Below are 22367 nucleotides of genomic sequence, written 5' to 3' on the forward strand. Positions count from 1 at the left end.
AAATTTTGCAAATCCTAGTTTGTAAAATCAAATTTTACATTCTATTCCCTTTTCAAAATAAAATTTTGAATTCCTCGGTCGGCGGGCCCTGACACGCAATCGAGCTTGTGAAATCAAATTTTGCAGGTTCACCCTTAAACTAAACAAAGTTAGGCTATTCCAGATTCCAGACCGGCGAAACAAAGTTTTGCCATAACCAGTTTTCAAATAGTAAAACAAAGTTTTACCCGCTCCATTCCAGATTGACAAAACAAAGTTTTGTCATGCCAATTCCAGACCAGTTGAATAAAGTTTGGCTATACCAGGTCCATACCAGTGAAACAAAGTTTCACTATGCCAGTTTCTGACCAACGAAACAAAGTTTCGTTGCACCAGTTCCAGTTTCATTCCAGATTAGTAAAACAAAGTTTTGCTAAACCAGTTCCAGTTTCGAGCTACTACAGACAGGTAATGTAAGAGTCCCAGGTACGTTTCTTATCCTTTATCTGTCCCGACCGGACTACTTTGACCTTCGTCTTACTCAGACTCGGTCAAAGTGGGGGCTTCTGTAGACACCTCAAAATGTCTACCTAGCCTTAAGGGTACCCGATGATGAGGCTAATATTTAATGACTAATTGAAAATTGACAATGTGATAATTAAAGATTCTTTACGCTTAATTTTCGATAAAGTACTTAAAATTGTCCTAATGCCCGTATTATGATCACCGCATTGCCGTTAATCTCATAGCCCATTTGATCATTGTTGGCCCCTGCAAATATGACAAAAGCCCACTATGAAGATTTGTAGTCAATCCCTCCAGAGAAAGAATTCAAAGCAAGATGTATGATTATTAAGGACACTTTAGTGATAAAAGAGGAAGCAAAATTAATCTTTACGGTTGATTTTTTTTCGACAAAAGTAAACCGATATATTTAAACCTAGTTAAAACGTCATTACAAAACCAAAAACAAACAAACCAAAGTCTCGAAACTAGCCAGTAGCTAGACTAACCGACCAGTTACGATGTAAACGGAGAAATGTGCGAATTGCAAGAAGTGAATTTCGCACAGCTATTGGTACTGGCTTTTGAGAAGCCAGAACTGAAAATAATTTTTTTGATGAAATCACAAAAGTAATTTCGGGGTAGATAACTGTCTCCTGACGATTCATAACTTGAAGTAGAGCTCGAGAATATGCAGCAAAAAGGGATGAGGCACGCATGTAGGAGAATTCAGCTCTGCGGAAATTTGAGTCAACCATAATAGAATATCCATTTTGTAGAGAATTCCTGGAGATGCAGAGCCGATAAGAAATCGCAGGCTGCAGAGTTGAAAGATGATTATCTGCGGTAATCCGTAGACCTTGGTTCAGAATGCCGGCATATCGGAGAGAAGGCAGTTGCAGGTGTGAGTGATGTAACGCTTCAGCTAACTGAAGGATGCGAACAGGCACAAACTCACGGTTTTCAAAAACAACAGAGTTACGTGTGAGCCAGATGGATCTCAAGATAGCATAAAAATGAAGTAAACAATTAAAACCAGAAGAAGATGCTCGATGAAGATATGAAATGTGATCTGCTAACCAGCGGACGAAAGGGACATCTGGATTAGCCAAGGAATGTATGCCAAGTATCGACGAACGCCAGATATGCTGAATAACATCACAGGACCGGAACAAATGTTCAGGAGTTTCCATATCCGTCCGACATAGAGGACAAGAAGTATCTAGACGAACTCCTCTATGAGCCAGAACCGTCCTTGTTGGGATGATATGATGGACAAGCTTCCAGATAAAAAGAGGAAATTTACTTGAAAACGGGAAAAGCCATACCAATTTCCAAGGAAAAGAGGGAACCTGTGGAATTGCTGACAAATGCTTGGATAAAAGGTATGAGTATCCCGACTGAATGTTGTAGCATCCATCTTCAGTATACTTCCAGTACAGATAGTCATCATCTTGAAGAAGAGGTGGTTCCATGGCCAAAACATCTTTAGCAGTTGAGTTATTAAAGAAACGAAAAAGACTACACGAATTCCATGATCCATCTTCACGAGTAAGATCAGAGAAAGAAGGCAAGTGGGTATCTGCAGGTTGTTTCATACATGGGGGATGACCTTGTACCCAGTGGCTCCGAATGAGATCAATGGATTTGCCATTTCCAGCTTTCCAGGCCATAGCTTCAGAGCATGTTGCAGTAACCCGACAGATACCTTGCCATACAAAGGAAGGCTGCGTAACTTTGGACTTGAGGTTGGGAATTGGAAGATCCTTTCGATATTTTGGAGTGAGGTATTTAGCCAAAATTCCCGTTGGCTTATGATGTAGGCGCCAAAAACTTTTCATAAGGTAAGCTTGACTAAGTACAGTCACCGATTTAATTCCCAAACCTCCTGAGTCCCTTGGAACATGCAAGTGCGGCTGAGATAGCCAATGAATTGATCGATGTGAAGAATTTTTACTCCACCAGAAGGCAGCAATTAAAGAGTCGATCTTCTTAGACACAGATAGCGGAAGGGGAACAGCAGCTAAGATGTGAAACAACGATCCAAGAAGAATGGAATTGATAATAACAAACTTACTGGCTTGAGATAGGTGGAGGGAAGACCAAGATGAAATACGTTTGGTGATCTTATCCAGAATATCATGAAAAGCCGTCTTCTTGCATTTAGGTATGTCAACCGGAACACCCAAATATGTACCAAAAGAATCAAAAGCTTGCATACGCAGAATAGAGGTCATATGGGATTTAAAGTCCTCCGGTGAATTGGGACTGAATTTAATAAAAGATTTCTGGAGGTTAACCATTTGTCCAGAGGCTTTCTCAAAGTCTAGAAAAATATCTCGGATAGTCTCAAAAGAAGCAGGTATTGCTTTGCAGCAGATGAAAGCATCATCCGCATAAAAAAGGTGCGATAAAGGCGGAGCATACCGAGAAATCTTAAGTCCAACAAGTTGTTTCTGGGATTCAGCCTTCTGAAAGTGACGAGAAAGAACTTCCATGCACATAATAAACAAATAAGGAGATAGAGGATCTCCCTGGCGTAACCCACAAGACGGATGAAAGGAGGGCGAAGGTTCACCGTTTATCATGATACTATAAGTAACCGTGGAAATGCATTCCCATATCAGATTACTCCAGGACTGCGGGAAACCAAAATAATGTAACACGGACATGAGAAAATGCCAGGATACTCTATCAAAAGCCTTATGCATATCGAGCTTGATTACCGAGTAGCAGTTTGTCCCCTTCTTAGTCTTGTTAATATAATGCATTATTTCATGAGCAATAAGGCATCCATCAGACATGAGGCGACCTGGGACAAACGCTTGCTGGGATTCAGAAATAATAGATGGCATAATCAATTTGAGTCGATTTGCCATACACTTGGAAGCTAAACGATATACGACATTACATAGGCTGATAGGTCGATACTGTGAGACCAACTCAGGGTTATCAACCTTTGGTATCAAAACAATGATGGTATTGTTCCATTCTTTCAACATAACGCCAGAGTTGAGAAATCTAAGAATTGCCGAAGTCACTAACTGACCTATTTGTGGCCAAAAAGTCTTGAAAAACTTTGGTGTAATACCATCAGGACCCGGAGATTTTGAATCATCCATACCTCGGAGAGCCAGCAGAATATCATTTTCCGAGAAAGGGGCTTGTAGTAAAGAGCATTCAACTGGTCCAAGCTTGGGCAAATTGAGTGTAGACAAAAAAAGATGGATAAAACCCTCAGGACCAGAATGCGCAATTGTAGAATTATTACAGAGCAAATTGGTGAAATAGTTAACTATTTCATCTGTAACAGAAGCTGGTGAATGTAACCATACTCCATCAGTTGTACGAAGAGCCATTATACGATGCTTTGTAGCTCGTTGCTTAACTCGGTTAAAAAGGAAGCGTGTTGGATAACCATCTAAAACCTCAGCTTTGATTTTCGAACGTTGTACCCAAAAAAGTCGTTGGTTTCGCATAAGCTGAAGGCGAGTTGAGCGCAGATGCTGAAAAAGAGATGCTGAGTAGTCATCCACAATACTTGCAGCAGATAAATCCAAATCAGCTTCAATTTCAGACCAGTTAATTCCATTAGAAATACGATGACTTATAACCCATTGCAAGATAGAGCGACGAACCATAGCTAATTTCCGTGACAGCACAAACATTGAGGATCCAAGAAAAGGAGTATTCCAAACTCTTGAAACAAGATCTTGAACTTCAGGGTAGGATAAGCACCAATTATCAAGGCGATAAGGCCTTTTACGAGGTTTAGAAAACGGACTCAAAGAAAGGATGACAGGTGCATGATCGGAAACCAAAATAGAAAGATGTGAGATAGAAGTTGAAGGGAAAAGAGTAAACCATTCTTGATTGGCATACGCACGGTCTAGACGTTCCATGATGAATTTATCATTGTGTTGATTATTCATCCAAGTGAAACGGGGACCAGAGAAAGGAACATCCAATAGGCCATTACTAATTTTCCAAGTGGTAAAATCACTTTGGCCACGAATGAAGCTTGTACCCCCTAACTTATCAGCAAACAACTCAACCTGATTAAAGTCCCCAAGTATCAACAAAGGAGAAAGGCCCAAAATCTTGGAACTTAAAAGATTCCATAAAGCTTGTCGATACTCAAACCGTGCTTCACCATATATAAATAAAACATATTTTACATCATTTGTACAAGGTGCCCCAGGGGAGGATAATTTACAAAGGATAAAGTGAGATTCTAAACTTAAGGTAGTTAAAACTATAGAATTATCCCATCGCAAAAGAAGGCCCCCACTACGACCAGTCGAATCTACACCGCAATAGTGAGGTAGGCCCAGATGAGAAGTCTTATCAGATGCCGAGTCAGAAGAAGTCATAGTTTCTTGTAAAAACAAAATGGACGGATGATGTTGCTGGACACTTCGATGTATAAACGGAATTGTAGGATCATCCGTCGATCCTAGCCCCCTACAATTCCAGCAAAAGATCTTCATTGGTAAACGGGTGGCGAATTAAGGTCCGCCACCAGACCTATATCAGGAACAACCGCTTCATCTCTGGACAAAGAAAAGGGAACAAGCATTAGAAAAGATCCATTCAAAAAATTAAATGGACCAGCTTGTTCCAAACAAGGTTTCTTTATCACATGGGAATCCATTAATGAGATAACGATAGGATCCAAAGGTCTTTTTTTGCCCAAAACCGAAGAGCATGAAAAAAGACAACCATCCGACTGTTTATACCGAAAAGGCAAAACAGAGGATGACCCAAGCAACAACTCAGCTGGAGTTGGTTCAGAAACAGAATCCACAGCCAAGTCCATAAAACTCGATCTATTAGTGTATTTAAATCGAGTACGGCTGTAATAATTAAACCCAACTCCTACCTTACGTTTGAAGACAAATTTCACCGTCCTGCCAAGAGAGTCCATAGCAGGAGGATGACTAACAGAGGCAGAATTAGAGGAACGAAAAAGACAACTAACATCAGTTATCTGCGGTGGAGTCGATGGTTCGGCAAGGCCGAGGTCTAACGAATCGTCCTCCTCATCATCAGGCACGGCCATACGAAAAGCCGGTGAAGCGTCTCTAGGACGAGACGGTCCACCAACCTCAAACCCAGGTGGAACAGCCGGCCCTCTGACAAGAGGAAAAGATTCAAGAAGAATCTCACGTGATTGGTCCTCATGGACACAAGAGTCAGGAGGGTAAGAAAAGGCATGACCATCGGAATCATCATCCGAGGAAGATGAGGAGAAGGAAAACACAGGTGATTCTCCTCCGGAATCCATAATGACCGGGTCTGAAGGGGCAAAAGAACACAACTCAGTGTTCAAGTACTTTAGACGAGAAGGCAATCCCAAAATATCAGGACTGTAAAAGGGGGTTCCCGGTGGGCCATGTAAAACCAACAAACCACGAGCCGAGAGCTCGTCTAACCTGCCCTGAATACCACGCATCCCCTGCACCTTACCAGAGGGGCAGAAAGACACACGGTGACCAACAAGGCCACAAGTTTTGCAGAAACGGAAAATTCCTTCATAGGAAAAACTGATCCACTGATGCTCTCGCTCACTAAGAGCCAAAAAACATCCAGGGATAAGCGGCTTAGAAATGTCGACCCAAACTTTCACTCGCACAAAATTGCGAGGTGGAATCAGTGAAGGATAATTTTCCTCCTCATAAATATCTCCGACATGGGAGAGGAGAAAAGCGGCAACCGAAGTGTTCAAAAGAGGAATTGGAAGGTGTTTCACTCTGATCCAAAGAGGAACAATGTGAAAAAGCAAGTTGTCCGGAATAGTGGTAGCCGTAACAGAGCGGAACACAAAAAAACTCCCTTCAATAGTCACCGTCTGTCTCAGACGAAAATAAGCAAGGTCAACCGCTGACGAGAACTCGAAAATGTAATACGGTTTCATTGCACGGATTGAAACAGAGCCATTAAGAGTCCAGTGTTCAGAAATTTTAGATTGGATTCGGGGAATGGCCAAAAACCGTTGGTCCATAATTTTGGCAAGGAGTGATTTTGAAAAATCAACCCCTGAGAAATCAGCACATAGATATAAAGGAAGCTTAAGACTGACACCAGCTTGACATAGATTGGGCGAAGAGGAAGAAGCCATGATATGTTTTAAGAAAATCGAACAGAGAAACAGAGACTTACAGAAAAGAAGAAGATTAAAACAGTGGAAAAAGGCGGTTGAAGGTCAAAGAGGTGGAAGGCAGGGTGGTTATAAAGACGGAGGGGAGACAAGATTTGATGAGTTGGCAAAAAGGTTTGTTGCATGAAGGACACCTCAGCAAAGAAAGGGGAAGTTTGGCGAAAAGAGAACTGTAGTGGTGGGGAGGATAAGGTTAGGCGGAGGAAAGGAAGGCGGCTGAAGGAGACTTACGCACAAAGAAACTCAAATAAAGAGGAACTCTATTTTTAGAGAGATTTAATTTCGAGCTCTCTTTACGGTTGATGATCCTATTCACTATTAGATTGAAGATCCCAAGTCAAACTCTATTTTCCATCTTTCGTAAACTACTTGTCTTAGCTAACTTCTTCACATCTAGTCAGTATATATATACTCCCGCAAATACACGGGAAAAAGGGGGGGAAATTATGATCAGAGACAGAAATATACGAGGGACAGAAAAATAGCGAGACAGGGAGGACGAGCCGTACACACAAAGCCAGATACGTAAATTCAACACCCGTCTCAAATATTCTATCCCAGTTTTAAATCAAACCACACACAAATAAACCATCCCAGTTTCACATAAGCGCATAAGAGCCAATAATTAACGACAAAATCGATTTTCATTAATAGTCAACATCCACATAGGCCTGAGGGTACCGATATCAAATAGGTTTTCTTTACTTTTCTATTTCGTTGTTTTATTTATTTTATTTATTTATCGTATAATTTGTATTACTAACCTAGTTAATTTGCCTTTGTCTCAAATTTACATCGGCTTGTGTATAAAATTGTATAATTAACCTTTTTAATTGTTAGTTTCGTCAAATATATAATATTACAAATAAATAGTAGAGGCCGTCAGTTTGATGGGCGATCCGGGTGCCTAACACCTTCCCTGATCGTACCTTTACCCCCGAATCCGCAATCTTTGGTTTAGGCCGGAGTGACGGATCAGTCCCCATTCCAGGGATCAAAAGGGGCTTTTTCCGTTAAATATTTTTTGTATGTTTTTATATAAAACCTACTGGCGACTCCATCTATTTCCACACTATTTTACTTATTTTCAAAAAAGGAGATTTTTTTCAGGGATCTCACAGGTTGTTCAACAAAGGGTGGAAGGTTATCATGCACGCCCATGTCAGGAACATCATTCTCTGCAGGAGGAAGTCTAGTTTCTACAGCGACAATTCGGCCTTAAATAGCATTGAAGCGAGCATAATCTTGGTCTTGGCTTGTTTGGAGACGGACGAGCGCGGCTAGGATTTGATCATTACCATTTCCCGGTTGTCTATTAACACTTGCGTGACTAGTTCCAGGCACTTGGAAAATGGGGATTGGAGAACGATGACGAATTAAAACACGATCGACCATTTTAGCACACTTACTCAAAAAGACTCAACTTGTGAAGTGGGGGTGTGCCACTGTGTTAAGTGAGCTATGAAAATGACAAATTTTAAAATGTTTGTCCTAGGCAACTGTTGTGTAGTTGTAGGAGTGTTGACTCGAGGTGAGTTTTTTAAATGGGTTTTGAGGCTCGAATTTTGACTGGACATTTGGAATGAGTTTCGACTCATTTTCCGCTAATTTAAGCCACTTTCGAAAATATTTACATTTTAGAAGGGTTTTTACTTTTACAGAAATTTCGTCATGGTTTTGTTTACAAAATGGTGATCACATATGATACAAGCATTCATACAGGCATTATAACGGTATGTTGAGTGCATTTAAAAGGGTTTTGGCTTAAAGGGTGGGTTGCCATACCAAGCAATCAAATCCTGATCTGTGGAGAGGTCCGTGCCAAACATGAGTAAGGTCGGTTCCTAGTCCATTTCCTCAAGTAGTAAAAGCCCTTGATACAAATATGAGTATGTACCACGGTATGGTTGACGTCAATCCCTGTCTATCCTTAGGCCCAAATAAGAATTTGGATTGTGCAGACAGGACGATTGGTCGAATGGGTTGGGTTGGGCCTAGGAAAACCGAATAAAACCACCTAAGAAGGTCGAGTAATGAAAACCGACAACTGTCTCGTATAAAATATTCCTCAACCTCGTTCAAGTTTCACCCTGGGTAACACGTAAGTATATTATTCCCCAACAGAGTCGCCAAACTGTGGACATGGGCCACGGGGGCGCTTGGGACAAGCGTTGCATTTGTGGAGTCGCCACCAATTTTTATGGGAAATTGGAACCATTCGAATACCTCGTGCCATGTCAAGTCACAAAGTAGTGACATGAACACTAAGAACTCGTTACCCTTAGCATTCTATGTCTAGAATGACTCTCGTGGATGCCAATGAACACGGATGTTCACAGAGATCTGGAGTAAGGGGTGAGGGTACGTATTAGTAAGTCCTTTTACTGAACACCTAATCCCGCCCTCCTCGATAGCGGCCTCTACTAATGATTGGATAAATCGTTCATATTTGATATGTCGTCGATTATATGCATGCAATGCAACAAACAATCTTTTAATCCTAACATGTGAATTAAACTTTGTCGGTGAACAAATAATTAGCAATTATTAATGTCGAATTGGGAATTAGAATTAATTACATGTGAAAACCAAAGAAATAAATCATACAAGAAACGATGAATAAAATAGTAATAATAAAAATTACAATGAATTACAATTATTTAACTGATTTACATCAAAAATACCCTCAAGACGGAAATTTGAAGAAAATAAAAGAAAACAAAAGGGTTAAAAATAAAGTAACAAAAATAAGACAGATTAAGAGTGATATTATGGTTAATAGTCAATTAATTACGTAATTAAAGGTTAGGGCAAAGCGAGAATGGAAATTCAGGGACACAACTCACCTCAGAACGGGCGCAGCACTGCTGCATCCCTTGGAAGAGGCGCAGCTATTACTGTGTCTGTTCCTGAGTTGAGCTCTGGCCCGCAGGTTTGTTAATTTTCATTGGTTCGTTTTATGATTTATTATCGATGTTTGACTCAAGTGGAAGTGATTTAACATATTAATTACATGTAACCGTCATAAAAGCGATAAACACGGATTAAAACTAATTAAAACGAGTTAAGAACGAATTATAAACGAATTAAAACGAATTAGGTTTAATTACGATGGTGTAAACGAACTCGAAAGAACTAAATAAATTGAAAATAAGCGATGGAAGCATGTACAAAGGACGAATTCCAGAAACTTGATATGAGCAAATCGAGTTTCTAAAATCCGGGTTTGATCTAATGACGAAAACCCACAAATATTGATTATAAGAGATTTAAGTCATAAAGAAAACGTGATAATTATAAGGAATATATTAAGATCATTTTATGTACAAAGAAAAGAAAGAAAATAAGAAAGTAACGGAAAAGGAAGCGAAACAACAGAAAAACCGAGGAAGAAGAAGAAGAGTAGGAGCAGCGGCAGCCTCTGGAAGAGGCGCTGCAGGTGCTGCGACCCTTTGAAGAGGCGCAGCTGTTGCTGTATTTCTTCTCAACGTCTGGTTACTGTTGTTCCATAAAAACAGTTTGATAAAAGGGATTTAAAAGTCGGTTTTGAATGTATTTTTGACCTGAATCTTACATTAATTGATACAAAAATAAAATACAATAAAAAAAGATGGGATTTACACCCTCAGACTTACATGTTTGACGAAACGAGATTAACTAAGTTAATGTTTAGTGATTGCTCGACTCGAATGTATATAGAACGTGCCCTCGTTAAAGGATTTAGATTAAGTTGATTGATGTGTAGTGGTCAAATTGGTCGGTCATGCAACATGACTGGAACTCAGAATGATCTGAGCTTACGTGGTCGATCGATCAAGCACGTAGGCGTCGAAAGCTTAAAGCACGGTCTTAGAATGCAAAGGGAGAAGAGAAGGACGGACACTCGTGTGAAAAATATGGAGACTGAAGGTCTCTATTTATACTAAAATATGTGAAGAGTTATGGAATGACTCAAACTTTGGAAATAAATCACGGAAAAAATCTGAAAACAGACAGAAACGAGCTGGAAAAAGGGCGCAGCAGCTGCAGCGATCCTTCCAAGAGGCGCAGCATCTGCTGCGTCATTTCCCCAGAGGTTTCCCCCTGCGGAAGAAAGATTTCCCCGTTTCTATTCTGGAATTACGGTAGATCTACACTTCTTTATTCCTTAAAATAAGATTTACAAGATATATTTTACCAAAAGATATAAAATTAGATTATGGAACAAATATCCGGAATATTCTAGAGCGTTCCGACACGGCATTTTAAACGGTTTCTTGGAAAATGAAGCGGTTTTTTACCCTGACTCCAAATGAACTCTAATTACTGTCAAAACGACCGTATAGGCGCGTAGATGACGACCAAGGGGTAGACACAAGTATTTGAGCTATCACTTGACGATAAACTTACGAATTGTCATAAATCGTTCGGCGTACCAAACATGCGGCCCAATCATCACTGGGTGGTTAGCGGGAGGTGTAGAAATGAGGTATCTATAATGATATGCCGGTTCAGTTCCCAGTTGTTCCTGATGCTATATTTTCTAGTACAACTTGTATAAGCCGGATGTCAGAATTTTGCAGACCCTGCTAACTCTTGTAAATCACCGTGATCTACCAACTGTTGTCTGTGCTTAAAGGTGGTTGCTAGGACACCAAAAAATGAATGTTAGATCTCGTAGAATGTTTATGTGAACAAGCTTGTCCCCTCTATGTAAACAAAATATGTGATCTAGCATTAATGGTGATATTTTTTTAGGAGTAGCTTTTAATGATCCAATCTCAAACAATTAGTTATAATGGACCCTCCTTAAAGGGCGATTAAATCCTAAATAGATAGTACCTCAATAAAGCAATACGTAATCGTAAGTGTATATGTGTACAACTAACTATTAGCCATACTGACAATGTCTAACGTAGTAACACCATTAAAATCTGTATGTTTGCCGCAGAAACATGACTTTGTTAATATTTGTCTCACAAAGGTAGAACATAGAACTGCGTTACAGTATTGTAAAGTTAAACAAGCAAAAAAGGAAACAATTGCACGCGTAAAATAAGGGATGACTAAACAAAATAAATGAAAAACAACTTACATTTTACACAACAAAAGATACCAAAATATAGCGCAAGAAGAGAAATAAACAATCGCATTAAAAAGAAACGCACAACGGGAGGGTAAAGTGAAGTAAGTAACAGGCCTATCATAACTTAAAGAATTCCAAAAACATGTCATTTAAATTGGTTCAAAACCCAAAAAAAAAATAAAAACATATATATATATATATATATATATATATATATATAGAGGCCGGATCCGGCGAGGCGGCCGGTCTCATTAAATTCATTCATGTTGGGGCGGACTGTGAATGTTGCGCGCTTCAAATTTGGGCTCAAAATTTGGCCCACTGACTTTATTATATCCCAAATATTAAAAAACACGGTACTCAAATTTTCTTCATCATCAAGCTACAGTTCTTCTTATACTTGCAGCCATCTTTCCCAAATCTCCTCCATAACCTAATCAATAGCAAACATTGTTCGTAAATTCCAATTGCAGGCGATTTGCCGATCAACACAAACTACAACAATATCGTGTTTTGATCAACAAGCTACAACAAGGAAACAAGTATTTTAGCAAATTGATCGACAATTGCGATTATGATGATATTGTGCGATAATTTGGAAGATTTGGTTCAAATTTCATCAAATTGAGCGATTTTGTAAATATAATGTTCGAAATTGATGCAGATTGCGCGATTTCCTTTACCTAGCGATTTTGTACTACTTATTACATAATTTTTGACGATTTTTGCAGCTCAAATTGCCATGGAGATTGTAGATAAAACAATGGTTGATGATAATAATGTTTGTGAAACAAGTATTTTCTTTTATTGAAGCTCTAATTATTGTTTTCTATTTCAGTTTTAATTTGTGAAATTTTGATGATAATCGAACTTCAGGTCTTTGTTTTGATGTTGTGAATCTCGGAGTCTATTTTGTGAATCACAGAGCTTCTTTTGTGAATAATTGAATTTTTATGAACCATTTTGTTGCTATTTAAGATGGACTGTGATGATTACGAGGATCATTTAGCGATTGTGGATATGTTAATGAGAAGATTTTAGTGTTAAGCTTGTCTGGGTAGCTTGTTTTTGTTTGCTAATTTGATGAGATATAAGTATCAACTATCAAGTACTTGAGGATTTAAGCTTCTTACTCGATTTCAAAACACATTTATGTCATTGGGTTTTATCCCAATCATGAAGTTCAATACAAGGGAGTTGTTCTTGGTTGGCGTAGTTCTTTTTGTTTATTTTGTTCTTTGCCTTATTTTGTGAATCTCAGTTCTTATTTTGTGAATCTCATACCTTATTCAGTGAATCTTAAGGCTTGTTTTGTGAAACTTGATCATCACAAGTGGTTAAAATAACCTATTTTGCTCTTTTCTTTATTAGGTGAATCTCGGACTTTGTTTTGTGAATCTCGGACCTTGTTCGAAATCTTAGAGGTTGTTTTGTGAAACTTGGTCATCATAAGTGGTTAAAATCACGTTTTTTGTTCTTTTCCTTATTTGGTGAATCCCATACCTTATTTTGTGAATCTCATACCTTATTCAGTGAATCTTAAGGCTTATTTTGTGAAACTTGATCATCATAAGTGGTTAAAATAACCTATTTTGCTCTTTTCTTTATTAGGTGAATCTCAGACTTTGTTTTGTGAATCTCAGATCTCGTTCAATGAATCTTAGAGCTTATTTTGTGAAACTTGGTCATCATAAGTGGTTAAAATCACGTTTTTTGCTCTTTTCCTTATTTGGTGAATCTCAGACCTTATTTTGTGAATCTCATACCTTATTCAGTGAATCTTAAGGCTTGTTTTGTGAAACTTGATCATCATAAGTGGTTAAAATAACCTATTTTGCTCTTTTCTTTATTAGGTGAATCTCAGACTTTGTTTTGTGAATCCCAGACCTTGTTCAGTGAATCTTAGAGGTTGTTTTGTGAAACTTGGTCATCATAAGTGGTTAAAATCACGTTTTTTGCTCTTTTCCTTATTTGGTGAATCTCAGACCTTATTTTGTGAATCTCATACTTTATTTAGTGAATCTTAGGGCTTGTTTTGTGAAACTTGGTCATCATAAGTGGTTAAAATCACCTTTTTTGCTCTTTTCTTTATTAGGTGAATCTCAGACTTTGTTTTGTGAATCTCAGACCTTGTTCAGTGAATCTTAGAACTTGTTTTGTGAAACTTGGTCATCATAAGTGGTTAAAATCACGTTTTTTCCTCTTTTCTTTGTTTGGTGAATCTCAAACCTTATTTTGTGAATCTCATACCTTATTCAGTGAATCTTAAGGCTTGTTTTGTAAAACTTGATCATCATAAGTGGCTAAAATAACTTATTTTGCTCTTTTCTTTATTAGGTGAATCTCAGACTTTGTTTTGTGAATCTCAGATCTCGTTCAATGAATCTTAGAGCTTATTTTGTGAAACTTGGTCATCATAAGTGGTCATCATAAGTGGTTAATATCTCAGACCTTATTTTGTGAATCTCATATCTTATTCAGTGAATCTTAAGGCTTGTTTTGTGAAACTTGATCATCATAATTGGTTAAAATAACCTATTTTACTCTTTTCTTTATTAGGTGAATCTCAGACTTTACTTTTGTGTCACAGAATATTATTTGGCTCTATGGAATAACGAAACAAGTTAATAGAATAACACGGTTACTCTATGTGATAACATGACAAGTTCTTCGGAATAACACTACATGCTCTTTGGAATAACATGAGAAACATATGACTCGAATACTCAGGTGAAGTGGTGACTTATAAACTTATATTGTGGCCATTACATCAACCGTAGTGTGTTGGTGCAATATTCGCTTTCTACTAAACTAGCTCATTAGCTCAATTGGTAGAGCATTTGTGCAATTGCACAAAGGATGTAGGTTCAATTCCTACATGAGCTTCTATTATCAATATATGTAACATAAGTGTTACTTTATCAAATAAACAGTGTTATTATATATACGAAACAATGTTACATTATCAAATAACTAGTGTTATTCTTAGCTAGCATCACTTTGTTCGATAATTATTGTTACCACATAGAACAACTAATGTTACTACAAAGTGTAACTAGTGCTTTATATATGTTCGTCTATGTGGGGCTCGAACCCACACCATGTGCAATAACACATTGCTCTACCTTTTGAGCTAATAGACGACAATGGCCAAATCCGATATGAAAGTAGACAAATAACAACTTATACTCGTAGATAAGAATTTTTCAACCCAAACTAGCACTAACAAGGCTCGGTGAGTCGGTGCATGTGTAGCCCTTTTCGGTATAGTAGAAAACCCTCTATCGCATTCGGGTTAGTCCAATGTTAAATTACATATGTAAATGCCTTAAAATTCCATGTTAACATCCCAAGACACCCCTATCTCCATTTATTAAGATTCCACAGTTAAGTCGAAAAGTATTGACAATATGCTATGTATCCATGAACATGCCATTTAAAACATGACCATTTTACAAAGACTTCAAAATCGACCAGGACTTGCAGGCATGATAGCTCCTAACTACGAATGAGTTGGGGTGCCCCACATGTACCAAATGAAAGCTACAAGTATTTGAGTTAGCTTTCACCTCCAACAAGAATCACCCCAAAATCTTGCCTGGTTTGGGAGATATGTCCAACAAATTGTCGTCTTGCATTCATGTCATTCAAAATATCAGATACTTGTCGTACTTCCTCTAATTTAATGCACCTTCCTAGAATAGTCATCAATAGCCTACCAATATATCATTGATCTTAGCAATTTACATAGTACGATCCAAATGATATACAATGCCAAAAAAAGGTTGAGAATTGGGCCTGCAAAAACAAATTCTACAATAATGTAAGACACAAATCATGAAACATGCTACATTTCATATGGAGTACTATTTTAATGTGAGACTCGTTATCACCTATTTTGCTCTTTTCTTTATTAGGTGAATCTCGGACTTTGTTTTGTGAATCTCGGACCTTGTTCAAATGAATCTTAGAGCTTGAATTTCATCAAATACTTCGAAATGGACAAAGCTAAGAATTTCATCAGGTATAACATAGTACAGAGTAATAATATCAATAGAATAGCACAATTTTAACATTACCGTAATATAACTCAAGAATGCAGAAGATTAAGTCTAAAAATTCAGCTAAAAATGCAATCAAACGCTATGAAATTCATTAGGCACATAATAAGATTGCGATCCTACAACATAATATTCAACTGATTACAAAGTTGAACGAAAAATTGAAATCAATAATCAAACACATATACAAAAACATTTAGAGAAAAATATTCAGAAATCCGAACATAAATACAAATTCAAAACCGACAACAAAAGTATACTAACTATCATAAATAATTCACGAATTTCGACACAATTGACGAACTATAAACCAGATCAAGTTAGGGTTTCAACATTTAGCCATTTAAGAATCAATTGAAACTAATAGTTTTACACATAAACTGAAAAAATTAATGTACAAAGGCACATAAGAGTAAATAAGAAAGAATTTAAACAAATAAAAGACTCACCGGCATCATAGAACAAGCTTGAAGAAGATAGAAAGACGTATGATTGTAAATTTGTAATTGAGAGGAAAAAAAGAGGAGAGAGAAAGTGAAATGGACAAATGAATGGATCTACTGAGTGAAGAAGCGCGTGTTTTCTTATTGGAAAAATAAGGGAGGACACGTGATCATCCTAGCCTATAATTATTAGATCTGACGGTTTAGAAGGTGTCCAGCCGCCTCACCCTAAGAAGGGTGCCTCACATGATTCAAACTCTATATATATATATATATATATATAGAGGTGGGGTCAGGTGCGAACTAAAGTTCGATACGAACTTACGAACTAATCTAAAATAGTCGGACTAACAATAGTCAGACTAACTAAATAAGCAAAGTCAAACAAAAACCAGTGACTCATACCCGTCACTTTCAATCACCCATTTCAGTCTATCTCCTACTCCTCCACACAGCACACCCTCTCCGGCGACCACCGGAGCTCCGGCTACACATCGTCACCGCCAATTCCTCATCAATACCGGCGTTACAGATCTAGTCGAACACCATTTGAACTCTCACTATCCCATCCACAAACAGTAGTCGCCGAGCACCGTCCTTGATCTCTGTTTGCCTCTCAAATTCCACGGCGAGCCACTCCGGCGAACTTTCTGTAATTTTTTACGAGCTCGGATGTCGGGTTTTGGTCTGGGCTGCCTTTGTTTCATCGAGCTTGCATAACTCGATCCATGTCGCTCAAATTATTCTCAATGCGGGTTCGGGTTTCGGTTCCAAGTTTCAAGTTCGAATCTGGTGGTATTTGGTGATTGATAATGTTGAAGTGAAAGCAAAGAGTGACAATGTGGTTTTGTCATGGTGAATTGGTTTGTTAACGGAGATTTTACAGGAGCTGGAGCTCCAATTTCGAGTTCCGATTTTTGTTATTGGAATGCTTATTAATAAACTTTTTTTCTTGAAATATTTGCTCCTTATCTTGTTTTACTTTTTATAATTGAAGTTTTCAACTGCACATACTTCTACCCTTACTTTTTGTTTGTGCAAAATGAAGGAGTAAGTTTATTAATGGCCAAATAATGTTCGGAGTACTCCGTGTAATATCTATCATACCAGCACTCCAAATTGCACCCTGTCAAATGAATGTTCTGAAGTTATTGATACGAGGCCAAATAATGAGTGTCCAGTTGCTCACAATTGCCTTTTCCTGTTGTTATATATAATTATCGAGTTTGCTCAAGTAGTTCAACCTTTTTGTTTGTTAAGAGTTTGGAACCGGTGGTTCATGGGAGAGGCAGGAAAGAAGATTCACTTGATGAAACATATTTAGGTGCAGTGTCTGTGAGGATGTACTATATGCGCGCAAAGTTAAACCCGTTGAAGGTAAGTATTGCTTGATTATCTATCTAATTATGGCATTTTGGACATTTAACACATTCTCACCAATCATGCTGTCATGTCTGAGGCACTTGAGTCATTATTTGAAGAGTTCCACTTGATATTTTCGATTAATAGGAGCTCAGTGGACAGGTATAATCACAACTATTGCAGTTGAAATGCTTAAAAAACGCTTAGTTGAAGTTGTCATCTGTGTACAAAGGTAGCTGCCTTTCCAAATGAATGTTCTGAAGTGATTGATACGAGGCCTAGCCTTGGGATCCCTGGTCTATGAGTACTTTCTGGTGTTGCAGTTGCTTCATTGTTTCTGATTAGTTTTGGCTAGATGTCCCAAAACCAAAAACCAACAAATTCGTAAAAAGACGTAATAAGTGAACTGACATTTTACCCTTTTTGAATTCGTTTCATCCTAGTAATGAATATGAGTATGGGTATAATTATGAATAAATTAGATGAGTGAAGGATGTATTTCCTTGTGAACACAAAACATTTGAGGCATTACTATATTTCTGACTTGCCAACACTGTTTTTCTTAGGCTTTTCGCAATGTCGTACTCATTTTATGAATGAATGTTAAGTTTGATTCAAATTATGGGTCGGAATGTATCTAGCTAATTATAAATATGTATCTAGCAATTTAAAAGAGTGTATTTAGCTAATTAGAGGTATGTATCTATCAAATTTTGGCGCCGTTGCCGGGGAGCACGGTTTTGTTTGTTATTAGTTGTCGAATTTTATCTTATTTTATTTTATCTCGAGGAACACTTGTTCCTTGGGATCATCTCACGGTTTCTTTGTAGTTTTAGTGCCTATTTTGTAGGTAATAAAGCTTGGCCTTTCATAATGAATTACGAATTCGTCCCACAACTCCAAGATGAGCCTTTTCCTGACTATCTTGACCCATTCTACTACTTTTGCGATAGTCTCATCTCCCTTGGACATGTCCTTGACGGGGATTTCTTGGGTCATTTCGTGCTTGGTGGCATGGATTCTGAGACCCGTGGATTGACTCTAAAGTTGAGTAATGGGAGTCTCTACTACATGATTGGCCGGAACTTTGGAATTTCTTAGATTTCATGGCTTCCAAATGTTGGGAATTAGCACGTTAATTCCATTATTGGCGCATCGAAGAGGAGCTTAAAGTGTTACAGGCTCGTTTGGGAAAAAATTCTCAAGAAAAACCGAGACCACGTGAGCCTATCTTTTCTCATTTTGCTTTTCTACTTCCCCAATGTGAGTCTTTTCAATCTAATGATTTTGAATTATTGGATGACGATTACGATGGTCCGACTCTTTCTTTTAAAATTCCCCTTGATGTCATCCCAATTGAAAATTTAGAGACTCATGTTGAAGAAAATGACCTTGTAGTAGATGAGACACTCACCATGGATGATGTTGGGCTCGTTTGTAATGAAAAGGATGAGGTTTTGCCAGAGTCATGTGAAACTTTTGAAAATCCTTTCACATGGGATGTAGTTGACCCATTCGAAGTTGATGGGGGACTTAGTGATGCTAATATAGAGGTTAAGTGGAATGCACTCCCCATTTTTGATGAGTCTTACCACTTAGAGTTTTCATACCACCATTTTGAGACCGTTCATGATTATAATTTGTGCACTAACGATTATTTTTATGGTCTTAAGCATTATGCTCCTTCTCTTGCTGACGAGTGGAGTAATACGGTGGTTGTTTTTGAAGCGTCTTCTATGCATTTTGATAAGATTTTTCATCCTTTTTCTTTGATCTTTTACGCGTTGATCTTATCAATTGCGTATATCTGCTTTTGTATTGCCCATGCACAAGTATATGATCGGCTTCCCAAGGCTTTGACTTTTTTTTTAAGGATGACGATGGCCACAACGTTCGAAAAATAGGAGTTTAGCAAGACTTAAAATTTGCGCTTCTTGGGAGGCAACCCAAACTTTTATTTATTTTTATTTTTCATTTTCCACAATTTAATATTTTCGTAGAATTAGAAATAAAATTACTGGACTTGACGGTGTTTATTTTTATGGTTTGTAGATGAAAAAATGAAGCAAAGGAGTCTCGATGAGGTTATGCACGCTTCCCCATACACGAAACCCCGTTCGGGGTTGTAACTTTCATCAACGGGGCGGAATTAAGAGTTACAGAGAAAAGTCAAAAGCGGACTAAACTTGGTCAACCCCGATCGGGGACGCAACTTTTTCCAAAAAAAAAAAAAAAAAATTGCCAAATCATTTGGAAACATCATTCTTTCATCAAACTTTCAATTTTTGGCCCTTTTCTTGAATTATTAATGAATGGAAGAGTGCCCCGTATACGTTCTAGCTTGGGGGGAGGCTAGCTAGTCTAGTAAGTTTTCTTTGCTTTGCACTTTAGTTTATTTCTCGCATCCCATTAAATATGACCCATAGTCCTTCATGTTTATGTGCTTTAAGCCATTTTTATGGTTTAGTTGGGTAATTTAATTGTTGGCACATTGAGGACAATGTTGTGTTTAGCTTGGGAGGAGCTTGCATTTGCATTGTAGTGTAGTTTGCATGTAGTATAGAAAATTTGAAAATTTTGAGAGAAAATTGTGTGTTTTTGCTTGCTTTTGGCCTACTTTCCCTCTTATTTATCCTAATGATAGCTTATAACTAATGATTTATTCTTAATTGATGGATTATTGCTTCATGGGGATGTCTTGACATAGTAGGTGAGAGATAGAAAATGAACCGAATAAGCTTGATCTTGACTATTGGCAAGCTACAAATTGGTAAGGTAGAACCTCCTTAGACTGATGCATCCATATCCGGTCTCTATTAGGTGAGTGTAGGTGTCTCCTTATGATGTGTGTTTCATCAAAACGCAAAAGTATGGTTTTCATTTCATCTCTTTATAAGCATGCATTCATATGTTGTAGGCATTTTGGAGCCATTTACATGATTAATTTTGCCTTTTTGAACCCTTCACAAAATTGATCCCCAGCTACATATACACAATTGCCTACCTTGTTGAGCTAGTAGCTTTGATTAGTTGTGTTTGGGTGCTCATTTGGGATTTGTTTTATCTTGAAATATCATTGTGAGCTTGGTCTTGATGCTCTTGAAGAAGAAATGAGAAAAAGAGAAAAAAATAAAAATGAAAGAATTGAAAAAAAATGAAAAATGATGAGAAAAGAAAAGATGAAGGAAAAAGAAAAGAAAAAAAAAGCATGAAATGAAAAAAAAAACAAGAAGTATGATTTGAATTGAAAGAAGAAGAAGTGGTTGGTGTAAGAAAACTCTCGTGTCTTTTTCATATATTTTGGAGAGAATTCTTATGATTTGTATCGGAATTATTGGGTTTGTTTCGGGATTGAGCATCCTTACATTTTGGATAGTTGCTAGCTAGCTTAACTTAAGCTCCACATTTGCATAATTCATTTGTTCCCCTTTCTACCCATATCTTTTATCCTTCTTCTTATCCATTTGGCTTCTTTTTCATGCTTGCATATGATTGCTTTTGGCTTGTAGTTTTGAAATGTTTACCATATTAGATTGCAGGCACATTCTCATGAGTCGAGGATAAGTGAGTGTTTTCACACAAATGTCCTTTCACATACAAATGAGTTTGAGTGCATCGTGAGAGTCCATTAGTCAAAAGATCATGCAAGAGCTTAAAGGTTCGTTGAAAGTCTTCTATGCTACGCCGTCATGTAAATCTCATCCATGTTTTGCATTATTCCTTATGCCCATGTTGTCTCGGGTTTTAAATCATTTTGCTTAACTTTTTTTAAGATATTGCAATTGTTGGGAATTGGTTTCTTGCTTGAGGACAAGCAAGAGTCTAGCTTGGGGGTGTTTGATGTGTCCATTTTATATATAGTTTAACCCCCCTATTTTAGCTTGATTTATTTGACTATTGCACTTTATTTAGTGTTTTTGTGAGCTAATATTGCATTTTTGGTGTATTGCTCGTATTTGTTACATTTTGTAGGAATCTAAGTGATCGGAAGCTTTTTCCCGTCATTTTAGAAAACATCGGAATTTGCAAGGCTAAGTAGAGGCAAGCTTGATCATGGCATGTCAATTTATAAGGAGTGTTGGTCCAAGCAAAAATGACACTAACTTATGTTAGTAGAAAAATGAAGAAATGAGCCCAAGTATAAAATCAAGTGTTAAAGCCCAAGTAGAGAAGATGGGAAAATGCCTTGGATGCTCATCTTAGGATGCTCTTTGGATGCTAACTGTGCAATTAACCGGGTGTTTAAGAAGGAGTTAATGGCAAACATGGGATTCTCTAGGCAATTATTCAAACAATTAAGAGAAAATATTTGGGGTTGACCCCTTGTATTGACTCTAAGTTTCACCCCTCATTTCTTATATAAAGGGTGTAAACTTCAACACTTCCTTTACACCTTTACACACATTTTTCCACACATTTTCATATATGTTTTAGTCTTAGTTTTAGAATAAAATGTAGGTGAGATTTCCTTTATGTTATTTAAATTTCCTTTAGCATTTCAATATTGTATTACAATTTCTATTCAAGCATTGTTCTTCAATTCCAATTCCATTTCCATTGTTGAGGTAATTTATTTCTAGTATTATTTCCTATCATTATGTTTATCATTTTGTTCATCATTAGCTTAATTTACATAATGCAAGAGTAATATATATCTTGTCTAGGGGATAAAGGAAGTCATGCTAAATAACTAATCACATGTGTTAAAATGAGATGTCACGATATTAAAATAGTTTCTATAACATGTTTGCATTATATTGTTTAATCTTCGGTTATTGGCCGTAATCGTAGAT

At 37.5% G+C, this 22367-nt stretch overlaps 1 protein-coding gene, 1 long non-coding RNA gene and 1 other non-coding gene across 3 annotated transcripts; 2 read left to right on the plus strand and 1 right to left on the minus strand.

Annotated features, from left to right (window-relative positions):
* Positions 1–971: 971 nt before the first annotated feature.
* On the minus strand, positions 972–4856 carry LOC141631461 (uncharacterized). The gene has a single exon (XM_074444128.1). The coding sequence runs from the start codon at positions 4854–4856 to the stop codon at positions 972–974; it is 3885 nt and encodes a 1294-aa protein (XP_074300229.1).
* An 11661-nt stretch (positions 4857–16517) lies between these two features.
* LOC141626262 (uncharacterized) lies at positions 16518–22139 on the plus strand. The gene is made up of 4 exons (XR_012535869.1): positions 16518–18795; positions 19627–19938; positions 21107–21232; positions 21547–22139. It is a non-coding gene; the product is annotated as an uncharacterized LOC141626262 (long non-coding RNA).
* LOC141636848 (small nucleolar RNA Z266) lies at positions 18031–18127 on the plus strand. Its single transcript, XR_012541428.1, has one exon. It is a non-coding gene; the product is annotated as a small nucleolar RNA Z266 (small nucleolar RNA).
* Positions 22140–22367: the final 228 nt, after the last annotated feature.

The sequence above is a fragment of the Silene latifolia genome, chromosome Y, assembly GCF_048544455.1.
Source record: "Silene latifolia isolate original U9 population chromosome Y, ASM4854445v1, whole genome shotgun sequence".
In the NCBI taxonomy this organism is placed as follows: domain Eukaryota; kingdom Viridiplantae; phylum Streptophyta; class Magnoliopsida; order Caryophyllales; family Caryophyllaceae; genus Silene; species Silene latifolia.

Excerpts from the sequence above, each read along its gene's own strand:
- LOC141631461 (XM_074444128.1), bottom strand. The coding sequence starts at position 4,856 with ATGACTTCTTCTGACTCGGCATCTGATAAGACTTCTCATCTGGGCCTA.